Source organism: Barbatula barbatula (assembly GCF_947034865.1).
Source record: "Barbatula barbatula genome assembly, chromosome: 3".
Classification (NCBI taxonomy): Eukaryota; Metazoa; Chordata; class Actinopteri; order Cypriniformes; family Nemacheilidae; genus Barbatula; species Barbatula barbatula.
In genome coordinates, this window is record NC_136764.1 from 5,840,814 (window position 1) to 5,862,994 (window position 22,181).

Here is a 22,181-nt window from a genome sequence, read left to right on the forward strand (position 1 = left end):
TTTTAATACTCTTGAGATTGAACAATCGGTTAGGTTAGTCCACATTATATCAAATCGTGGGTTGAAACAATCCAGCATGTGAACGTTTACATTTACATTTAGTCATTTAACAGACGCTTTTATCCAAAGCGACTTTCAAAGAAGTCAGGGAGCAACAAGCGATATGTCATGCAAACGTGCCATCGTTTTTGATCAGAAATGACTGAAGTTACTCTTTGGTTATAGGGATACAAAATGTCTCTCGGTTAAAAACAGATCAAGTGACCAGTGGCGTGTCAGCAGACAGCAGCTCAAAACCAACGTCATTAAAATAAACGTCCATTCAGACAGCAAACATTCAACACCATTTCTCCTCCACAATAAAACGTATATGCAATAATAAGAACACACGAGAACGTACAGTATGAAGTTATAAGCAGGTCTCTGTTTCTAAAAAACGGTCTGACCGATGACCAAAAAGAGCAACTACAATTGTCATTTCAATGATTATCATCGGATGAGATCTCTATTATGTCTCAGACTGTGCTCAGATATTTCAAGATACCAAAGTCTGCAATGAAATTTCAACTCAATATGAACTCAAACATTTCTCATTAAGTTATTGTAAAAGAACATTATTTTATTACTTTTTATTTGAATGATTTATATGCTTATATACTGGATTTATATGATAAATTAAGGCATGTAGTTTTACAGTAGGTCAATAACAGTATGCTGTTATTGTAGGAGAAACGTCAAATGTGATGCTGTTATTTAAATGTGACACATTAATTGGAGATGTTGCACAAATCTGACTCTCACTTGGCCTGTGTGATGGTATTAGATAAATCAGGCAATGCTAAAGAAATGAGTATCAAATAGTAATGCTTCATGTTTTCAAACCTTGTAATGTTAAGTAATATCACGCATAAAAAAAAAAAAATCTGATTAGGAATGTTGGCTCGGGATCCCTTAAAAGAAACAGAATTACGGAAACTGAGATGTATTTCTGCAGATGTCAAATCATGGACCCTCGTTGTCCCATAATAAATATAACAAAAAAATGAGAGATGTGAAATTTGGGTCACTCATACACAGTTTATGCGATGCACAGTGATCCACCAAGGTGTTTTTAGGGGCCGTTCATATTACGTGTGGACTTGTATAAAACTGGAGCTTGCGCTCTCAGGGTGTTTGCCGTTCCAAAGTAACCAGGAATGTAGAGGAGACACTGTGTTTGCTGTCTCAATGTGTGTGTGTATCCGCGTGCAATTGTTCCCGACGCCCCCTCGCAGAGCTGGTTTTGTGTCTCAGCTTGATTCTATAGAAGCCTGGTGCGTTTTCATTCGTCTTACGTCGTCACGAACGTGCATGACACATGATCGGTATATACAGTGTGTTTTTATTCACTTGATGCTATTATGGGCCGAGTAAACCACACTTGGCCTTTCTGTATGTTCGCTTACAGAACTTTCTGCTGCTTGCAAACAGACTATTTATCCGGACAATTTTAAAATCTGGAAACATCATATTACCATTCATTTGCCGGTCTGATTCCACTAAAATCCAAGGTAAATTACCAACGCTATCATCTCTTACATGTGTTTTATTGAAGTAAATACATTGCTAAAGCGCATGCGCATGGTTCGGTGACCTGAGTTCGCGTGACCCCTGAAAGCCACCTAAGGGGGGCCTCAGCCAAAGGGCAGTCTAGGGGCCCCTGACCACGTGGCAGCACGCACACCACTCAACCAAACTCTAAAACTCACCTGTCTCTTGCTAAAAGTTAAACATTTGGTGCTAAAACAGTTCAAAACCCGTAATTTAGAATAGAGAGAAACACACACTCACACACATGATCTAAATGGGTACATTTGACAGTCTTTGATTGTTTTTATACATATCAAGCCGGAGACCCGAGCACGAGCAAGTTCTCTTTTTCACGTACCATGTCTGACGTCAGAGTTTGTCTGTCATATCCTCTATAAAGCCGTACTGATGTTTGCTCAGTGGGTGCACTTGATGTCATTCTCACTAACTTGAGATATTTTCAGGCCGTAGCTGTGTGAAGAGGAACAGGTCAACATCCAAAGTGCTTTACAAAACTACTTCCTGTGTGTATGACCACATGTTAAAACAACAAACATTTAGACCAATATTCGAATAAAAAATTGTTCATGTTACATTTAAAACATTTAAGTTAGATTAAATGATCAGACATAAGCCCTCTTCCGGTTAATATTTATTTATTTTCCTGAGGGGACATTCACCCAGTTTTATTTTGTGATGAATCTTTTAAAGGGGTCATTTGATGCGGCTAAAACTAATATTATTGTTTGTTTCAGATGTAATGCAATGTGTTTACACGATTTAAGGTTTAAAAACGCTTTATTTTCCACATACCTGTTTGTATCTCCTCTTTGCTCCGCCTCTCTGAAACCTGCGGATATTTTACAAAGCTCGTCGCTCTGAAAAGCAAGGTTTCCTATGATTGGCCAGTTCACTAGTGCGTAGTGATTGGTTGAATACTGCATGGAAACGTAACGCCTCTTACCATATTCGGAACATCAGGTTCCAAAACGACTGACAGGTGATAAAATGGCGTCGATCCTTCCTTATCAATTCGAGCCCGAATCTGATCCGGAAAATGAAGATCAAGCCGACACAACTTTGCTAGCGTGACTCGAGCATGATGAAAACGATTGGTTAAGAGCAATTGACTATAAACAAACAACCATATACATCATACAGAGTTTGTGTGAGATAGAAACAAGCATTATAGCAGGGAATGGCAACATAATAAATACTGCGAGTGCTTCGGCACTTCTTGATCAAACAGTGTTACGCCATGTCTCGCCGCGACTCCACAAAGATAATAAACCCCATTATAAACACCACATTTGTTGCCTCTAGTTGGAACTTTTTTTCCACGTTGTCTGCGTGTCTGCATTTGCATATCACACAAACAAACAACAAAATCCAACTGAACTCGCGTTAGCCCATAACAAGGTCTTTTACAATGAAAATATACTTGAAGGCTTCGAATCTGAAGCGCCGGACAGTCCTTGCAGCGTTTTAACTGTTGGAATTGCCCCACTTCCGTGCATAGCCGGTCTTGATCTCCCTCAGATTCGTGAAGCAATCGTTGGTGAAACGCTCTGCAGAAATCTGAACATTTGGATTGTACTTCTCTGGAACAGTGTTGAAAATTTAAATGTAACCATTCGTCTTTAGTTGCCTCCTCCTTTGGAAGGGCAAAGAAAGAGGATTTCTTTTCGCAACGAAACACACAGCGTCATCCGCGACATGACTGCGCCGGCGACGGTACAATGAGATTTACAAGACCGCCCACCTTACTCGCGTTTAGATTTGGGCGATCTTAGTCAAATCGTGTTACGAACTGACGTAGATTCGCCAGAGAGGTGTTACACGCAAGTCTGGGTGAGCATTCGCTTCTAGATCAAATGCATCTTTTGTTCCGACACATATTTTTACAATTTTACGTGTCTAATACATGCATGGGGAACTTTTAACACACCTGATTCTCGCGAATCACAGAAAAACACATATTTCCGGCGAAACACCCCTTTAATTTCTATTCCTATTACATTTCTTTATAACTATTTATGTATTTATCCAACTGTTTACAGTAGCTCCAAAGCGTGTGACGACAACATTAAAAGATGTCATAGGTTACTATCATGATCCTGTCTCTCCTTGTCTTGGTTTTCCAGGGCCTTGGTGCCATCGTGCCTTGTGCCTCACGTAACTCTTGTTACCTTGGTGTTTTGCTTTCGTTTTGGTAGATTGATTTATGCTATTGTTCGTATCTTCGACATTGTTTTATTGGGAGGTTTGTTCCAGAGAGTAATATTTTGTGTAATGAATCTGTGGAGTGTTTGTTATAGTAACTTAAATCCAGAATATCCTGTACATCTGAACATTGCTTGTTAGTACGATTTGGATTTTAATGTTATTTTATGTAAACTCTAATCTTTGTTATATACTCAATTGCCAAATTACGGAAGGTAGGGGGTTAGACGCCATTTTGTTTATATGCCTCTTTTATCACTTTGTTTATGGTTGAGGGAGGCAGATAAATTACTCTGTATTTAGTTTTCTTGTCATTTAAGGTTATTTGTTTTCAAAAAGAAGGCTGTATTGTTTATTGTTTTGGCCTTGTCTACCCTTGAAGATATTCCCTTTATATGTTAATACAAATGTTTATTTGGCAAACTCTCTGGTGTCAACACATCTCGCCTTCTTCTGATACGGCTTACCCATAGAGGTCGTAACAATCTCAAAATCACGAAGTCATCAAATATCGGTGATATCCTCCTTGAAGAAGGCAATCCCATAATGCAAAATAAAATGAGTTATGTTAAATGTCATGAGTTTGTATAGTTGAAATCCATGTTTTCTGCTTCATGTTTGGATATATACTGTAGTTTTGGGTTATATTTCTCAGGTTTCTGTATGGGCATATATATAAAAATGGAAAAGTCTTTCTAAAGTCTCAGGTGTTTGAAGCATCCAGACAGCGTAATGTGAATTCTGCAGTGGCAGCATATGTTACAGCTGAATATGTTTATGTTCTGTATGTTAGTCGAGGTGTCTGCCAGTTGTTTAAGTAAACCATACGAAATGTCTTTCTGTCTCCAGCATGTGTGGATCTCAGTCTAAAGTTGATTCCCCATCCGTCTTTAAACTGACTCGGCAGCTGAGGAATTTCTCCACTCGGTGTGGAAGACGATGTGCCAATGCAGACGTGCCACAGAGATGATGGCACACACGCACGCAAACCACACACACACACACAGCACAGGTGGTTTATTACATCTCCGTGGGCACAGTCCATTGGAGAAATTATTTAAAATTATTAAACTGAATGTTCATCATCATAATGGGGACTTTCTGCATTTTTACATTTTTAATGATGCATCATTTACTTTTGATTTATAACCTTTTATGCCGTAACGTTTTCTTTGGATTACCTCATTTGAATCGTTTTTCAAATATCTTTCATCATTTTCAATGAATACATCACTGAGATGTTTAAGTTCCACAAAATACATTTTATTTCGGACATAAGGAAGAAATAAATCGGCAAGAAATCAAGAATCAAACACAGCAGCATTGCGCGTATCCTTCATGAAGAAGGCAATCCCATAATGCAAAATAAAATTTTATTTCGGGAAATTCCTTTGAGATCTCTTTAACATTCCATTTTTCTCCCAGACAATGAGATTCAAAGCAGAGAAGATGGAAACAGTTGCTTAAGTCTCATCCGCGTCTCAGATGTTTCTCCTGAGAAAGAGAGTCAGAAATGTCACATGTGTCTCTGTCATTCGAGTTTGAGAAGAGATGTCAACAATGTGTCGAAGTGAACTCAGATTTGTCAAGTCTGCGATCAAAAGTCAATGTTATTGAAGATCTCAATGTGAACTGGAACATTTCTCATCCGATTGACTCAAATCATTTACACCTTTACACTCTTAATGTGTTTCAACAATTACACATTCATTTGAGTCTTTTTTATTAGTCCTAAACAGTTTCATGAGAAACATTTTGAACTATTTATAGGCTCTGAATTCATGAACACAACTGAATTCATATATAAAGAAAGAAACAGACATAAATGAGCATCATTGGATTTGTATATAATCTCTATGGACAGTGCTTCAGTATGAATTGACTTTGGGAATGTGTTCATTAGGATCTGTGTGTTTGTCGTGTGTTCTTGTCGGACACTCAGCGAATGCTCTGTGATGCAGCTGTACAAACACTCATCTCTTCACCAGCGTGACATATTTGAGAGGAGCAAACTGCTTTGAAAACAGAAGCGCTTCCTCCATCCGCTCAATGTGAAGATTTCCACTGAGCGCCAAAACAGGTTTTATAGTAACTGCGTTCCGCAAAGATCCGGCTGTTAATTGGCAATAAAAAATACTTATTTTGATAACTCACTGTTCAAAACAACAGCCAGTCTATTGAGGCAAGCGAGACGGCAAATAAGCCATTAAAGTTTCCTAATTTTCTGTCTTATAAACAGGCACCTGAACGTCGCCGTGAGTAAATATATTACACCGGCGCAGTGAGACGGGCCAGAACGCTGGAAATGTATTTTTCCAGACACATTCAAAAACAGAGAGAATCTATTTTGGCAGAGCTTTACTTACACGTGAACGCCAGAATAAATGTCTTGTTCTTATAGCTCATTACTGTTAAACCTGGCTCATGTTTTCTCAGATTCTAGGGTCTTCGAGTTTAAAACATTATTTGAGGTTTGAACATGTACAGTTGATCATTTTTCAACAACAATTTGAAATACAAGATCAATTTATTTGATAACTTTTGACCCAGATGGAAGTTTTATTGCTCTCACATCTCAAGAGATTTGATGGAGTCAACTCGGTCTCAGATGTTTCTCCTAAAATTGCTCTCGCAAAGAGTCTGGAGGTGTAAATTAATGTAGATTTTTGTAGAGGTCAAATAATCTGGATTTGGGTCGATCTGATGAGAAATGTTTGAGTTCATTTTGAGATCTTCAATAATATTGACTTCTGAATGCAGACGAGACAAATCTGAGCTCAGTTTGACACTTTGTTGATATCTCTCTCGCAAGAGAAACATCTGAGATGCCGATGAGACTCCAACAAAAGTTTCCATTTGCTCTCCATTGAATCTCATCGATGGTTCGAAGACAGATTAGAAAAATCAGTATTAAAGTATAAATAAATCGTTGTGTTTACATGTTTTACTTCCTGTATCCGGTTTACAGTGACAAATCCAAATCCAGAGGAGAACGAGTTTAGCACAGAGAGAGAGATTCATTCATCCAATGGTTCAGACACATGGCCGGAGGTTTAATAACATCTCTTCACAGGTCACTGTAAGTAAACAAGTGGAGATCCTCCTACCAACCCACAACCACGGTGATGTCATATATAGTCTGAAGATGATAAGTTTCATTTACGCAGGACTTTTACAAGTCCATTAAACACATTTGATTCTTTGGTTCTTCCATCTGAAACATTTAAGAACTAAGCGACACAGCAAAATCCTGTTTTGACAATATGCGACTTTTGTGACATCTCTGAAAATCTAACAGTAAAAAAGTTCAAGCATAAAGGCTTTTAGTTGAGCAGGTGGATTCATAGCTCAACATACAATATTCTGTTCGTTTCACATCTTTCTAAAGCTTCACAGATTTCGACGTCGATGTGGACCCACTGAAGAAACTTACTGAATTTGCTCCAAATTCATAACACGAGAAACAACTACCAACGAAATGTGAATCATGAAGTCCTGAAGACAAATGTTTTACTCTAATGTAAACGGTGTGAATGTTTCCTGTTTTTGGTTCGGCTTCATTTGCGTTCTTCCTATTTCATGGACACTTCAGTCTGAATCTACAATCCTCTCATGTCTTTAAACACAAACGATAGCTTTCTTTTGTATGGAGTGAACCTCTGATTTAATGAAGAAAGAGTTTAGAAGATAAAACCACAATTCAAGTTCTGTTTTACATTCTCCTCTTTCTGTTTATTGTGTATCAAGCCAAATGCCTTCGTCTACCCGAGTCTAGGATTCAAGATCCTTAAAAGTATAGCAAGAGACAAAAGACATAAGCAATACAGAGTGGATTTCTAAACATTCACGAATGTTTTAAAGGCAAACGTTAAAACTGAGGAGGCGTATGAGAGCTAGAAAAGGACATTTTACACAACAGTGGTAGAAAAATGATCGGACTCTGCACCACTCACAAACAAGACGGCTATATTCATCTTATTTTGCTGTAAAATAAGATTTATGTTTCAAAACCAATGCAATAAATACAAACACTAAAAAGCAAAAGTACACAAACATACTGCAAACACATAACAATCTAATAATTTATCGTTCTTAATTTAAAATAAAGGTTAAAAGAAGACAACGTTGTAGACACAGTAATATGGATATCAATGATGCTTTTTGCACAAGGGCAAGAAATTAAACTCATCTAAACACAGTACATTTGTCATTGAATATGTTTCCAACAGCATGGATTGTTTCAAGTTATTTCTTTAATTAAATTATAATGGGACCTATTATATAGGCCTTTCAAAAATAACACTGATGGAAGGACAATACCAACGGAAACCCCAACGGCTTTAATTCCTGTGAAAAAATGAAGAAAATGCATTTACTTTAGATTCGTGTACACGTCAATGAACTTTGAGAATAGTTCCCTTAAAAAAATAGTTAAAAGTTGGGCCTATTTATTGCACATCTTTCTGTGTATGCGTTACATATAATGGGTGGTTCAACCAAAAAAGAAACATGTGAATTTATTCACCTTCATGTCAAACCTGTATGAGTTTCTTTCTTCTGCAGAACACGAAAGAAGATATTTCCAGAACACACTGAACCCCATTGACTTCCATTATATGAACACAAAACAACTGAGACGTAACTCAAAATATCTTCTTTTGCGTTCCACGGCAAAAAGAGTCACACACAGGTTTACAACCACATGAGTGTAAATAAATGATGACAGCATTTTAAACTGCTCTGGATGGAGACTGAAGCTATAAAACCCTGAAAATAACAAAGGATCGTGAATGTAACCTATACAATCTTTGCTTTACATTTCCAGTTTTCTTACCGTAAGACATAAAGCAGCATTTATAGTTTACCCTAGCAGAAAAAGATGAGTAAAAGCCTTCATTAAAATGGGAATTAACCCTTTAATGTACGGAGATAAAGGAAGACACGTTTACTCACCCAGTTAAAATGCAGTTTCGTGTTTGGATGTAGATGCCAGTGTAAATGATTTCACAGCGCACAACATTATTAGAGAAATCTGACTCGGGCACCAAAAAATCTGGATTGACTGTGATCTGTAGACAACAAAACGAACAGGATTGTTTTTATATATGAAATTCCACACGGGTAAACTAAAGTCAAGCTTTCACACCTTCAGGATGTAGTTTCCAGGAGCGACGTCTGTGATGTCAATCCACTGGCAGTCAATGTTGGCTGCGTATGTATCATGGCAACCTGGACTCAGACCCTTCAAATACAACAATAAAACCTGTTCACTCCAAATACTTAAGAAGATCATACAGTCTTAACATGCGAATGTTTGTACCTGGGTGTGAGTAGTGCAGGCGTATCGCCGGTGAAATCCAGGATCACAGCCCGTGTCCTCCAGACAGAAACTCGCTTTGTGTCCCTCAGCAACCTTCAGGCCGGTGTTGATGTCCAAGAGGTCGTAGTGGCTGAACGCATCCATGCTGTGATAGTGTCTACGGAAAATAAAATAGACGTTACCAAATATGTAAGTATGCTTACACACCTTGAACATTTGGCACATAACACACAGTAAGGTGGATTTTTAAACTTGGGCCAGTTGGCAACCACCTAGCAACCACTCAGAACATTTAAGCAACCACATAGCAACATGCTTAAACCACCCTTAACTTACCTGCAGCGCTCGCATCGCTCATATTTTCATCATACATAATATGAACATTTGCTGTTGCTGAATAATAAAATTGAACAGATGTATGTTCTCATTGAAGCAGTTGTGCGATGAAATTCGTATAAACTTGTGATCACACAAATCTATTTTATTGTCGGGAGATACTCACTGATGACAGCTGTGCCACTCCCACTCATGCGTGGGTTTGACTGGCAGAAAGTCAGAAGTTCCCATGTTCCTCACCTTCTGTGGGAACCGTAGGAGAACCCTGTAGTCAATGTCTCTCACGGTTGGACTGTATGCTGATCTGAAGGAATGACATCATAAACATTGTAACAGATCGTGAGATGTCACATTCCCAATTAGATGGACTGTTGTATGATCATAGACTCGTCAAAATGAAAAATTCTCAACCACATTTAAGCCGAAAATGCTATAAAGTCGTATTATATTCATTATCAAAACATATATTTTCACAGTGAATTATTGCTGCGTGTGGAAAGGTCTTGGGATCTTGAGGGTTCTTGGTTAAAAGTTAATTTCTCAGAGAACTTGTGATGAGAGTTAGCTTGTCATATTAGGAACTCCAAAAAGTACCTTGAATATCTAGTTTTCTAACTGTTAAAAGTATTTTGATGTAAAGACCCTTTCTGTTTAACAAAAGGTGTTTTGTGGCTAAAAAGGTTCTTCTGATTAGAAAGAGATGGTTCTTTGTGTTTTTTAAGCACCTTTATTTTTAAGAGTGTAGAGTTGGTCAGTTTGTCTACAGACCGGTTGCACTAATGCTTGACAATCCAAAAGTGTCGTTGTGTAAATGTGTGCATGCAAAACATTTCAAAAAGCCACTTGGTTTTTATATATTTTTTTCGAACATTAGCTTTTTAAAGTTGCATTAATGTTTATATTTGGGCCAACTGTAAATCTCAATAAACACAGATTGTTAAATGGTTAAAAATGTTGATTTATACTAACCGCGCCAAGCAGTTCTCCTCGGCCGCGCATCGGAGCGCGTACATCTGGACGCGCTGGATGTAAGAGCCCGCCTGGATGGAATACGGATCTGGCACAAGGTCTGGAAGACCTGCAGACAAACACAAGACATGCATGGTTACCGAACTGTTCGATCTAAATACGTGGCATATATTTCTGACGTCCTTTTCGTTCTTTGCGCACAGCTCACCGTTCTGGAAATATCTGGTACCATACCCGGTTCCAGGCGGGGGACGGCGAGAAGCGACTGCTCTTCCGCTGGACGGATAGATGTTGTAGAAGACCGTATTCCTGTGTCGAGAGTCATCTCCTGCCAGATCATCTGATGCTCTTACTTGCTCCATCGGGACGTTTGACACGGGCACACTGGGGAGACTGATCTCGTTTACAAAATCAGAGTTCGGAGAAGTGTTGGAATTCTCACTGGACACCAGCTGAATACTGGCACCGGGCGATGCGCTCCTTGCCTCAGTTTCTCCCCGTGCCAAATTTCTTCCAGTAACGCCAACGCCTGAATATTCGGGGAGCGCGGTGCCGTTCGCTCTGGTTCCTGGAAGACCCCTTGCTCTCTGGCGGATCGGCACTTGCCTGGCACCAGGTGCGCGACTGTTGGCCACTCTATACTGCATGCTGTCCGGCCCCAGAAGCGCAGGGGTCCCGCTGTCCGGCGCGCTGTTGGCGGGTGCGGCAGCCGCAGAATCTGATGTGCCCGTGTGCATGTGCACTGTCTTGTCAATAACCGCATTTCTGTTGCTGCTCAGAAAAACTCTGGATTGTCTTCTGGCCGGCACCGGTGCCTGGTACTCCGAACCGGTGCTCAATAAACGGAACACCCGTCCGTTATTTACCCACTGGATACTGTTCCTCCAGGGTGCAGCCTGCTGTGCGCAAATCAAATGAATCAGCCCCTGAAATAAATATAAAATCAAAACCAAGTTGGGCATCTTAAGAAACATCTCAGGCATTGACAGTAGAAAGGTTTCCACAGTTGTTCCTCTGCGTCTCTCCAAGTGAATGTGGGACTCCGGAGTGCGTCAGCGGCATAGTCCAAATTTCCCTAAAGCCACATGAAACGGGCTTAAACCCACCGGACAGATATTTATCAAACTGTGGGAGTTTACACGCGCATGCACACTCAGGGTTTCCTGTGGAACCATGACTGTTAACTCTTTCCTTCTCGTGCCCAGGGTCACAAAGTTACATCACTGACACTTTCCAAAGTTCACATTTCTGTCCCATTCACTCAAATGACACAAATCTCGTTATTTGAAAAGAAAACTGGCAAAATATAATGTATTTATATCTTTATAATTTATTGGCTCCTAGGGCAAAATGCTCCCCCATTGTAACACTTTTTTCTATGCCTGTAAATTCATAATAACTGTAATTGAAGAAGTGTAAATAAATATACAATGACATTGTAAAAAAAATACAGACATCATCTCAAAAGGTTGAATATTTGTTTGATGATGTAAAAAATATCTGTCTATCCTAACTTCGGTCAATATAGGTACAAAAATAAAATAAAAAAGCTAGTTTCACCACGGAAAAGAAACATTTCAATGACAGACTCGTTGTAATGTATTCATGGAGACTCGAGACAAGCTTCACTCACTGACATTTCAATGAGATGTTTGTGAGCTCTTCTGGCCGCACCAGCGACACAAACAAACCACTTTCCCCTTCCAGGAGAAAACATTAGACTCATTATTTTCCTTTCATAGTTTACTTAAGGTTTAGAAGAAATTGGTTCATTAAATTGCCAAAAAAGAAAAATGATCCATTCAATGCTACTCTATATCAATAAGTTCAAATGAAATCAAATAAGGTGTAGTTTCAGGACCTTTAAAAATGAATGAGAAACCAAGTGTGAGAGAACATACGCTTCTCGCCATTGAAATTTAAGTAACACCAACAATTGTTCCAAACTTTATTAAAATACAGACTCATTAAAATACACTGTTGCAAAACCACAATACTGTTTTATATCTTAACTTACATAATCTCAATATCAACTAAAATGAAAGAGCTAATTTGGCTATGGCATCTCCAACAAGATGCCTTTGGGTTAAAGAGAATTGGAACCAACTCTCCGAGCCTACAACGCAAATGCTCTATCCTTCAGGACAATGGTATCTTAAAACCACCAACATAACCAAAATGTTTTAAATGCAGAGAGAACAGAATATTAAACATTAATAAGTGTCATGCTCTTCTCATCTTGATAAAAATTCATAAAATAATACAGCAGGGCAGAAGTTGGCCATAACTTACTGTAGATTTACATTTATGTAAACAGTTTGTTCAAAGATAAATGATCATTAAACACAAACAAGTCTTTATCCTTACAGGAAAAAAACTATAAAATGCTAAGCATTCTGGGAACTTAAATTAGAAAAATAAACAGAAAAAGGTTTATGTGGATTTCTGGTTCTAATGCTTTGCACGATGCTGCTCTTGTAAGATAAAGAATTGTTAATGTTTGATATTCATCTATCTTTGAACAAACTGTTGCCAATAAATTAGATACATTTTACAAGTTACAGCCAAAACTTTTATAGTTGAATTTCTATCAGTATAGTATTATTTACCGCTTTTCAAACACCGTCACAGTTTGTACTAGTTTATGTTGGGAGGATTCTTGAAATCCGCAACTCAATTGGTGTTGAAAAATTAAGTTATCTAGCCAATTTATTGCAACTTGAATATTGTTTTAAACACATAAACATATTTGTAGGTAAAATTCAACACAATGTGAAGTTAAAGTAGTTATAGACATTATTAAGTGAGCTCAACTAGTTCAAATTGAGTTTCAGACGTTTTAATTCTAAGAAAAAGTTAAATTTTTTGACTTGCAGAAATGCATCCAATGATGTTATGCTAACAGATGCCATGAATTATTAGCACAGGACTTCAACAGATGCAAAGTAACTGAGTTTCTCTATTCAGCAGTGACTCTCAGCCCTGTCCTAGAGCTCCAGTATGTATCTCCCTCATCAACACAATGCACCTGTGCGCGTGACACTGATGCAGTGCTGCATGATGGGATCGATAACATGTTAGGCTGCAGGTCCACAAGATGGCAGTATACATCCATTCTGGAAAATGCAATTGAATAACATTTAGACTGATTTGGATTTTAAGATGTATTTCAATAAACAAACTAACCTAACAATTTAACAGGTTTAGAGTTTAAAGTATTTGAAATAAACCTGATTACCTTTAGCCTAAGGTTGCATACACATTTTAGTCAATATGTATTTGAAGTATTTTTTACTTAAGGTTTTTTTAAAACATAGTTTGCTAACAGTAACTTTTACTAACGGGTGAAGACATTGAATTGTTCATTTATAACCCAATCCTTTGTTTTCCATATTGAAACGACTTCAATGTTATCATGAAGTGACCTTAACCCTTTACTTGCATGACTTTTGAGCAAAGGGTTTTACATTGTACATTTATTTCTAACACAATACATTTATTGCATGCTTCTCTCAATGCACATTGCAAGTTATTGTTAAATGCTGTAAAAAGTATTGTCAGAATACGAGGACAGAATAAAAAAGTAAGATTTAAGAAATGGCCAGGAATCAGAATCTCTAATTGTATAGGCTATTTCATTTTACAATATGTTATAATATTATTAAACAATCGTAACTATTACATTCAGGGAAGGCAAACAAATAAAGGGTTCTATAATATAATTATAAAGGTATTTGAAAAATCAAACAATGTGTTACATTGAGTCACATATTACGAAATAATAAAGCATTCTTCTCATACAGAATCGAGCTCAGGAAGTTCAGATAATGTTTGATTGATCTAAAACTCCCTGCATGTGACAGTCTGTGTCTGTGGTGGATCGTATTTCATTAACACAGCGGGGAAATCACAGCGTGGACTTTGAATACCGAATAGGGCGAGAGCTGTTTAGAGACACAGCGAGCAAAAATAGATCAGATCAGATGCGGAGACGCCCCTTTGTCAGACTCTATAAGACCACCCTGACCACTAGATCTGTTTCGCCACAAGACACTCACTCTGCAGAAGATAGGCCTACTAAGATACAGTTTAGACTACAGTAAGTATTAACATTACATTGAGTTTTGTGTGTTTAAAAGTGCAAAATGTGTAAAAGCAATCACAACGCTATCCACCAGGTTTGGACATTTTATGTAAGAGAGCAAATCACTGAAATAAAATCTCTATGTCTTTGGCGGCACCTGCGGTTGTTTGTCACTGGCTTGTGAAATAAAATCTTCCCTCCCGATACGAACTAACGCTGCTACGCTTTGAAATTATTTTATTCGTAAATCTAGGTGTCCAGAGCTGCACTGATCTTTGTGTGATTTGTGAAGATGGTCTTTAATGGTTTGAGCACAAGATATCCCAAAAGGAATACACATCCACACACCCGACGCCACGTAAAGAAACATTACTCTTCGAGGAATTACCATCTAAATGATACTCCCTAAATTTAGGGCTGAAGGTCACCCTTTATTTGCTTCTGATGGCGAGAAACAGGTGAGACATGCCTTTTTGCCTTTCAAGGAGCTTTTCTATCCAAACGACCACCTGTTGGGCTTTTAAATCATGGAATGGGCTACGTGCAATTCTTGGAAAAAACGTGGGAGTGAATCGCATGAATGGATAAACATGGAAGATACGAACATGTACATTCGTCTCATCAACGATGTGCGTAAAAGCGCACGTCTCCAAATGCGCACCACTCCATGCGCACGGGATCAAATTAAATTCAGAATAATTCAGAATATACATTAGATATTTTTTGTCATTAACGAGAGTCAAAATTTCAACCCAATGTTGGAATAAATGATCATTAAAATGAGTTAACCCATAAAATAACTCATGACCAAGACTTTGCAGCATTGAAATCCAATTTAAAGTGGAAATTTATTATGTTTTTAATCTCATTTAGCTCATCCTGCTAATAAATGCCCAACAAACTCTATAGAACTGACTGATGACACCACTTGTTTAAGATTGTTAAAATATATTGAGCATGTGGCACAATCGGAAAATGTCCCTCGATGTTTTTGCTTGGTCACTGTCCCATTTTTATCTCAGAAGGGTTGGATGGCCATGAAGTGGTTCATTTCACAATATTGATAGCATGTTTTATGATTGAATGCCCAACACATGTCCCTGGCCTTTTCGAGATTAAAATCATTCTTTGACCACGTGACGTGCTGACACATGGTCTCCTGAAGAAATGTCAAATATATTAATGTGTATATATTCCTCAGAAATGGAAATATGTGTGTGACATTTTGGAGATCCATATGTCTTTGGTGACATGAGCCGCTTATCTCGTGAAACTAAAAATAAATAGTGCTGACCAGTTTGTAATGGAGAAATGTGTTCTGTGGATCCTTTACCAACCTGCTTAAATAAACGTAGATAAATACGGCACAGTACAACACAAAATAAATTGAGATCTTGTTGTATGACAGCTTTTAGAGCATAACATTGATTTAACGTAGATACATAACTCCAAAAATCTGTTTCATACAGTATTTAAGTTTAGGGTCTGGGCCTGGTTGCGTAAAGCACCGCAAATTACAGTTAAGGTGTTTTATGCAACCAGTCCCAGACATTTTAAATAGACCATATGACACAAAACAACAAAAGTGTAATGTGAATGACCTTAATATTGTATAAATAAACTCTGGTCACACACACATAATAAGAAGTGTGTGACAGACACAGAAATTATGTTGTTATTTAACATATGTTCCTCACACATTTACAGCTGCCCGTGGTACAGCAGCTGCCACGACTCAACCATCTTAGTCATGACATGAGGGTGTGTGATAACATTTTCAGCTCACCAAAAGTCCCTCACGCGCATCACTTCCTGCAGAATCACAGTAATTTGATGCCTCAACAACCGTATTTTATTATGTTAAGTATATACAAATCGCACAAAAAACCTCAAAAGAGTTGAGGGCAAACTACAGTTGAAATTGAAAACATACATTTACGGTGCAACAAACTTAATATAATCAGTACAAATGCTGTGAGGAATACGCCTGAAAAGTTTGATAGTTCACATTTTCGGGACATTTATATAGATGTTAATAAGATGTTGAACAAAATTAAAGATGTGTTTAGCAATATTGATTTTGGTTTGTTGTGAATAATTGTTTTCTGTGAAATGACCATTCTAGGTGATTCGTGTTTGCTTTGGTAAGCATAGACCTTGTTCACCACATTGTATTTCTCAATAATGAAGACACACATCAAATGCAAATTCTTTGGAGAATTGTTCAATGACATAAAATCAGTCACCAATTACTCCCATACTATTTGTTATTGTAATATACTATACAATAATATGTGAACATTACGGGAAATACATTTAAATGTTTATGTTCAGCCTACATGAGCACTGTAAGTAGATTTAACTAGTGCTGCGTCGTTTTTTAAGTGACGAAGGTCAAGTTAACTCGTATGTGTTAACGCAAAAGATTGTCTTGTTATATTGACTTAAATTCTCCTTCAGTGGAATTGACTTAAAAACCATGATGCAAAATGGTGCACATATATTTGAAGTAAAGTCAACACATCGTTTTTTATCATATTTACCACAGAAAACCTTCACGGGAGGTGCTTACTTATTTATTCATTTTTAAAATGTACAACCCCAAAAAGCTTATAAGCCAATGCTTTTATATTGTATGATGTGTTCATGTAATGAAATATACTTGAAATCTATACAATAAATTGCATGTAGCCTATATAAAGTGTCTGCCAATCTTCACAAAAGAGAAGTGCATTTAAGTGTGCTAATTATACCGCTTAGTTTTTATTTGCTTTTCAGAAATGCACCTAAAATCTCAGTATATTTGGTCTATACTTGTGCCCAATCTTTTGATGGAAGTACAAGTCTTCTTGGCTTGTTGTTCGATTGAGATGTCCATACTTTTTATCATATAGTTTTACATATTGTCTCATAATTACATGATGAAGTTTAGATATTATCAATATAATATGAATAAATAGTAAACTAAGTATCATGTTAAGTTCACGTAAAGAAAATCTACTGACCATGAAGTGTACTTCAAAGTGTACGAATGAAAAGTGGGTTTTAAACTAGTATAGAAAGTTTACTGTTTGCATTTACATTTAGTCATTTAGCAGGCGCTTTTATCCAAGCGACTTATAGAGTGTTCAGGGAGAAATAAAGCGATACTGTTACACTTAAAATGTATTTTAAAACTTGACTTTCAGTTTTCTGTACTTAATAAAATATACTTGAAGTATACTTCTTTGTAAAGGATGGTGATGCTATCAAGGTGCCGTGCAGCACAGGCACATTGGACATATCCCACGGAGTGACATTCCCATTTTCTCCAAAACAGAAAAGCACACAAATGTCATTTCACGCATCTGTTCGTGAAATCCCCTGTTTGAACCTGTTCTGCACCTCCTTTATTTGTGTGTCCGTGACAAACCTTGTCATTGGCGACATTGTCACCTTTCCCCCAGCCAGACCTCGTGGTTTGGGCCCGTGGCCAGGACGCGATGCTGAAGCGTGACATGTCTGGGAGTGGGTGGAACTGTTTTGAGATCAGCATTTAGACCGCACATTATTCCGTCCCTCTTGACATGGAAGGCATGTGGTCTAAATATAAGTCCTCATGGCCGGCTGACACACACCGACCTCCTGATAATGCGTCATATAAGAAAACCCCTCTCCGACCTGATAGATCCAATACACGTGCCACAATACAGCAGCACACCTTTTATATTCTTTTGCAAATCCTACAGAATATTATAATATTTTCATTTCAGGAATCTGAGTGCAATACCATTGTCTTTAGATTGCGGTTTCTCCTACAGCTTGTAGTATATTTGGTTGCATAGCGTGTATGACTTTAACTTATCATTGAATTCCCCTTTTAAGAGTTTGTGTCTGTATACTCAAGGGATGCCAAAGTTTTTTCTGACTTTGCTTATAATTTAAGCACTCTGCTTTATAAATAAGTAAAATAAAGGGCGCATGATTGCTTACATGTTACATTACAGTCACATTTTCTGATAAAAGTTTTGAAAAATCTAAAGCTTCATTCAACATATGTATGAACTGTACAGGTCACTATTTAGTTAACATTTTTGAAAAATGTTCATGCTCCAGGGATATGCAACGATATTTTTTCAGGATGCACTTTTAAGTCACCTATTTATAGAAAGAAATGTTATGATCGCCAAAAACTGCATCATTGTGGCATTATAATATTCAGTTTTTTTTATTTTTGTGTTATAGTTTGACAGTTTGTTAAATAACACATTTATTTATTCACATCTGTTTTGACGATTATGCTTTAATAAAGTATGATTGACAAATCGTGTCTAAGTGTGATGAACTGAACGAATGTGTGTCCAAAAGTTGTCTATGCATCGAGTGGCATCATCTTTAGAAAACAAATCCAGCTTTGCTGAAGTGTATTTTATACGAGCAGATGATAATGCACTCCAGGCATTTATGAGATTATTTACATGCATGCCTCAATGCTAGAAATGAAAACAAAGTTTCAATTACAGTATTAAGTCATGACAGTCATTATAGTTCGTAATGCCTTTTTAGTAAAGAAAAGTTCCACAGATCAATACAAAATTCAGGGCTTTTGCCATCTGTCGTAAAATAAGTTAGTATGTCATAATATTATTTACAAAATTGGTTCGAAAGCAGAAGCCGTATCTACTCAGATGCTATTTACAGTTCTATACACAAACATCTTCGTGCCAACAGGAGATGCTGAAAGAGAAAAATAGATATTAAAACATGTCATTGTGACAATGATTCATAAATGCAAGAGGAGAGAGGGTCTTACCTATAAGACATTCAACAGAGTGTTCTGGATGTCCTCATAAACTTGGTTATAGATCTCCTCTTTTGATTTCATCCCATCCAGATATTCTGCAGACAGAAATTGAAAAGGTACGTTACAATAGTCAACAAAGTTGATCTGATTCGAGTTATTCTGAAAAAGGTCCGATGGGTGACTTACGGATATCTAGGTTGGTCTCCCCCATCTCTGCTCTATGTTTCAAGTACATGGGCCAAACATGACCATCAAACAGACCGGCTGGGTCAGGAACGGTATAAGTTCTCATACTGAAAGGAAACACGTTTGTCAGAAAAGAAAACATCACAAACCAACGTCTTCGACAAACATTTCATGGTCCGGAAAGATGTTTCACCTCCTTCTCCTTTTGCACTCCTCATATGGAATGGTCACGTAATAACATTTGTTGTAGACATCAAGCAAAGGCCTGCAAACGAGACAAAAGGTATTAAAGCGTCCGCTCAATAAATAAATCTGAATGTAAGAAACAGTGTTCAGAACACCTACATATAGTTATACAGCAGAAATCCCTCCACAATCAGAATGTGGATGTCACGTTGAGGGTCCGCGCCGTCCAGCGTTGCTGAAACGGTCACGCCGTGGGAACGGGCGAACTTGACCGGGTTCTCCATCCATCCCTTCACGGTGTTCACCATGGCGTCCATATCTAGGGCGGTAATCACTACACGGGGCGACAGAAAAGGGAAGACGTGTCTTACATCCCAAGGAAATATAAAAGTGATACAAGATAACACGTTCTCTCTTCGTTTTATTATTTTCTTTGTCTGTCACTAGCTCTGCGAGTCCTAGTTACTCTACCGGTCAAACGTTTGGACACGCAGACTAAACAACAACTAGAAGGTTCTCCAAACGTTTGACTGGTAATGTAAGACTTTGCAGGGTTTGAAGTTTATGTAAAAGAAAATCAAAGAAATGGTCATGGAAAGGTGGAAATACATTACTGTTTTTCTTCCTACAGCGAAAGCCATTCTTACCATCCCACTGTCTAAAGCCGTCTTCCCCGACCTCTATTTGATCTTGGGGCTGCAATAACAGTGACCAATAAACAAAAGGTGCAGATTGCTCACGCAGTGCTGGTCCCACCTGGACATGTGATGCCAAGCCCTCACGAAATCATCAGCTTTAATTTGAGTCATGTCAACCCTGTTGGTGACTGCACCGCGAGGGCAAACATTTATTTCGTCCTTGACGTTTAACTAACTGTTACCAGCATGTTGCCAATGCGATTTAATGACAGTTAGGAATGTGTGTGATGCACTTATCAACTACATGAGCATGTGCACTGGAGAGAGTTTCTGAAGGATAGCTAGATCTTCTTACGGTGATAAATGGATGACCAGGAGTATCATGTAGTGGAATTATGAGTTTGATGCTGCAAATGAATGCCTGCTAGATCAGACGGCATCTTAGGAGCCTCAGGAGGCATTCATTTGTTGGGTTTGAGCTTGGCTGCCCAGGAGAACACCAGCATATGGTTTATGGACCACATGGAACCAGCAATAATGAAATTGGATCCAGAAATACAACAAAGAACCCCTATATGTCCTATACTGATTTAGCTTATGCAATGCATCTATGCTGATTATTTATGTTACTGTATTTATTTTCAAGAATACTAGTATATATACTACAATATAAATACATATACTGCAAACATATACATGTGTACTGTATATATGTATGGTCTATATGTCGTCCATACATATGTAACATATATAGACTATGAAATACTGGGAGATACCACAGAATACTGTCAGCTGTCATTTAAAAGTGTGGTATCTATACATACCTTGAAAAAATCATCTTGATGTACTACACAACAGTTTGGTAGGGTCTTTAAAAGTCTACTCGTCAAAGTTGTCTTTCCTCCATTGGTCACACTGTCAACGACACATGACACACGGTAAACAATAACACAATAAGATAAATCGTCGATACAAAGACGAAAAGCAAAACGTACCCTCCAATGCCGATAATTAACTTCATCCTGACGTGTCTTGGTCAGTTCGAAAGCGTCTGTACAGTCGGGAATGATTCTCTTTCTCCCTTTTCTCTCTCGGGGACTCTCACCCACTCTTTACTATTTCATTGATGGATTTGGTATTCTCATTCAATATATAGGCGCCCCGGCTTACGTCACGGAGAAGCTCGTGACTCGCAGAAAACGTCGCGCTGGAGGAACCAACCAGCGGCGAGGGTCAAGCCAATCGGAGCTTGGCTCGTCTCGTTAGATTTGCATAGCGGCAGCGGTGTCGCTGTGCAGCTGTCGCGTCGCGTCACGTCTGTCGGCGGGTGGGGGCAGCTCAGATCGAGCGAACAAAGAGTGGAATTATACCGACGAACATTACCACAGATGGATTCTTGAATTTTTATCGATAGCCTAATAAAATTAAAATAAATAAATTTTTAAAGAATTCTTAAAGAAAAGATTGTTAGTTTTTATTCTGTTTCTGCTGCCTCTGTTTTATCATTTTAATAAAAAAATGTATTGTTATATAGGGTTATGCATTGTTTTAATTGTTATATGTTATCGTTTTATATAGTCACGTGTTATACGTAACACATGTGGTCAAAATAAAACAGAATGCTAATATTCCATAAAAACATGTTTATAATATATATGTTTTATTTATGTGTTTCAGATGTATTTTAATTCCGTGTGTTTTATTGTTGATGTGTTTTTGTTGGTCTATAACACGGCCCATATGACAATTCAAAAAAATGTATAACACCTATATAACAATACAGTTTTTTATTAAAATTATAAAACAGATGCAGCAGAAACAGAATGAAAACTAAACAATATTTTCTCTTTCTTATCTATTGAAATTCAAGAATCCAAAGACACATTT

The 22,181-nt window shown here is 37.8% G+C and overlaps 3 protein-coding genes across 4 annotated transcripts in view; 1 reads left to right on the top strand and 2 right to left on the bottom strand.

Moving 5' to 3' along the window:
- Positions 1 to 22,181, top strand: part of rx2 (retinal homeobox gene 2) — a 149,763-nt gene that overhangs the window by 90,779 nt on the left and 36,803 nt on the right. The window lies entirely within an intron of this gene.
- loxl5b (lysyl oxidase-like 5b) lies at positions 8,742 to 11,391 on the bottom strand (the record flags this gene model as incomplete). Its single annotated transcript, XM_079451637.1, has 6 exons — positions 8,742 to 8,861; positions 8,939 to 9,034; positions 9,113 to 9,269; positions 9,615 to 9,752; positions 10,418 to 10,526; positions 10,626 to 11,391. The coding sequence occupies 6 exons, from the start codon at positions 11,389 to 11,391 to the stop codon at positions 8,742 to 8,744; spliced, it is 1,386 nt and encodes a 461-aa protein (XP_079307763.1).
- nmrk2 (nicotinamide riboside kinase 2) lies at positions 18,686 to 21,419 on the bottom strand. Of its 2 annotated transcripts, XM_079451911.1 has the most exons (8): positions 21,290 to 21,419; positions 21,119 to 21,209; positions 20,304 to 20,352; positions 19,816 to 19,990; positions 19,664 to 19,735; positions 19,471 to 19,577; positions 19,294 to 19,379; positions 18,686 to 19,217 (listed from the first exon to the last, which is right to left on the bottom strand). In XM_079451911.1, exons 1-7 carry the CDS (start codon positions 21,313 to 21,315, stop codon positions 19,294 to 19,296), a joined length of 606 nt encoding a protein of 201 aa, XP_079308037.1. In that variant the 5' UTR covers positions 21,316 to 21,419; the 3' UTR covers positions 18,686 to 19,217. The 2 variants fall into 2 exon arrangements, with proteins under 2 accessions (XP_079308037.1, XP_079308038.1); XM_079451912.1 differs by lacking the exon at positions 20,304 to 20,352.

Bases quoted from the DNA above. Each gene is read 5' to 3' on its own strand.
- nmrk2 (XM_079451911.1), bottom strand. From the start codon at position 21,315: ATGAAGTTAATTATCGGCATTGGAGG. The intron at 19,991-20,303 runs GTAAGAATGGCT...CGCCCCGTGTAG, and splicing joins CGGCTTTAGACAGTGGGATG to TGATTACCGCCCTAGATATG. The intron at 19,578-19,663 runs GTGAAACATCTT...GTTTCCTTTCAG, and splicing joins GAGTGCAAAAGGAGAAGGAG to TATGAGAACTTATACCGTTC.